This window comes from Phoca vitulina, unplaced genomic scaffold (assembly GCF_004348235.1).
Source record: "Phoca vitulina isolate PV1807 unplaced genomic scaffold, GSC_HSeal_1.0 scaffold5403, whole genome shotgun sequence".
NCBI classification, from domain to species: domain Eukaryota; kingdom Metazoa; phylum Chordata; class Mammalia; order Carnivora; family Phocidae; genus Phoca; species Phoca vitulina.
In genome coordinates this window covers 1-1,039 of record NW_022595085.1, presented here as the reverse complement: position 1 = coordinate 1,039, position 1,039 = coordinate 1, and the positions used below count along the sequence as shown (strand labels likewise).

The window sequence follows — 1,039 nt, the reverse complement described above, 5'->3', positions numbered from 1 at the left end:
AAATACACCTGCATGAACCTGATTCGCTCTGTATTTCAGGTAAGCTCGAGAACAAGCACAATCATCCTGTCCCCATTACAGGAGGGGTTCCACATTCTTAATGAGTCTGCCCACTCTATCTTGCAGGAAGTTCAGGGATGCTCTATGTCCTGTGGGAGGAGCACAGAACAGATACCGGGGTCACTCTTACCCCATACGTGCTCTTGGACCCCTCACAAATCTTCTAAAATTCCGGGTATATGTTCACATATCTTAATGGTGTCACATGAAATCTACACCTAAAGATTTCTGTACATGTGTAAAAAAAAGGTAGCACATGGAGGCTAAGTCTGTGATCTGGAAAATCATATAATAAGAAACATATTTTCCCAAATTCTCTCAATAGCAACGAATAAAGGCAGTCACACCTGCTCTGGTCACTGCCCTCTCTGTCAGCATAGATCACAGGTTGGCTATTTACTCAGAGGACATGCAAATATGGCCCTCCTTCTGCTGATTAAAACTGCCCAACCCTAAACCTGCAGCTGGCAGAGGAGCCCCAGCTTTGGGATTCCCAGGTGTTCCCGTTCATAATCAGGACAGAACACAGACAACTCACCATGGAGTTTGTGTTTCATTGGGTTTTCTTTGTTGCTATTTTAAAAGGTAATTTACAGAGAACAAGAGACATGAGTCTCTTGAGTATGTCAGTGGATATGAGTGAGAGAATCAGTGGATATGTGACAGTTTCATGACCAGGATGTCTTGTGTCTGCAGGTGTCCAGTGTGAGGTGCAGCTGGTGGAGTCTAGGGGAGACCTGGTGAAGCCTGGCGGGTCCCTGAGACTCTCCTATGCAGCCTCTGGATTCACCTTCAGTAGCTATGACATGAGCTGGGTCCGCCAGGCTCCAGGGAAGGGGCTGCAGTGGGTTGCAGGTATTAGCAGTAGTGGTGGTAGCACATACTACGCAGACTCTGTGAAGGGCCGATTCACCATCTCCAGAGACAACGGCAAGAACACGCTGTATCTGCAGATGAACAGCCTGAGAGACGAGGACAC

The 1,039-nt window shown here is 47.4% G+C and overlaps 1 gene segment (V, D, J or C); it reads left to right on the top strand.

The window, feature by feature from the left end:
- Positions 1–532: 532 nt before the first annotated feature.
- LOC116629853 lies at positions 533–1,034 on the top strand (the record flags this gene model as incomplete). The annotated part of the segment is given in 2 exon segments: positions 533–645; positions 757–1,034. Coding segments are annotated over 2 exon segments (324 nt in total), but the record flags the coding sequence as incomplete, so codon positions are not given.
- Positions 1,035–1,039: the final 5 nt, after the last annotated feature.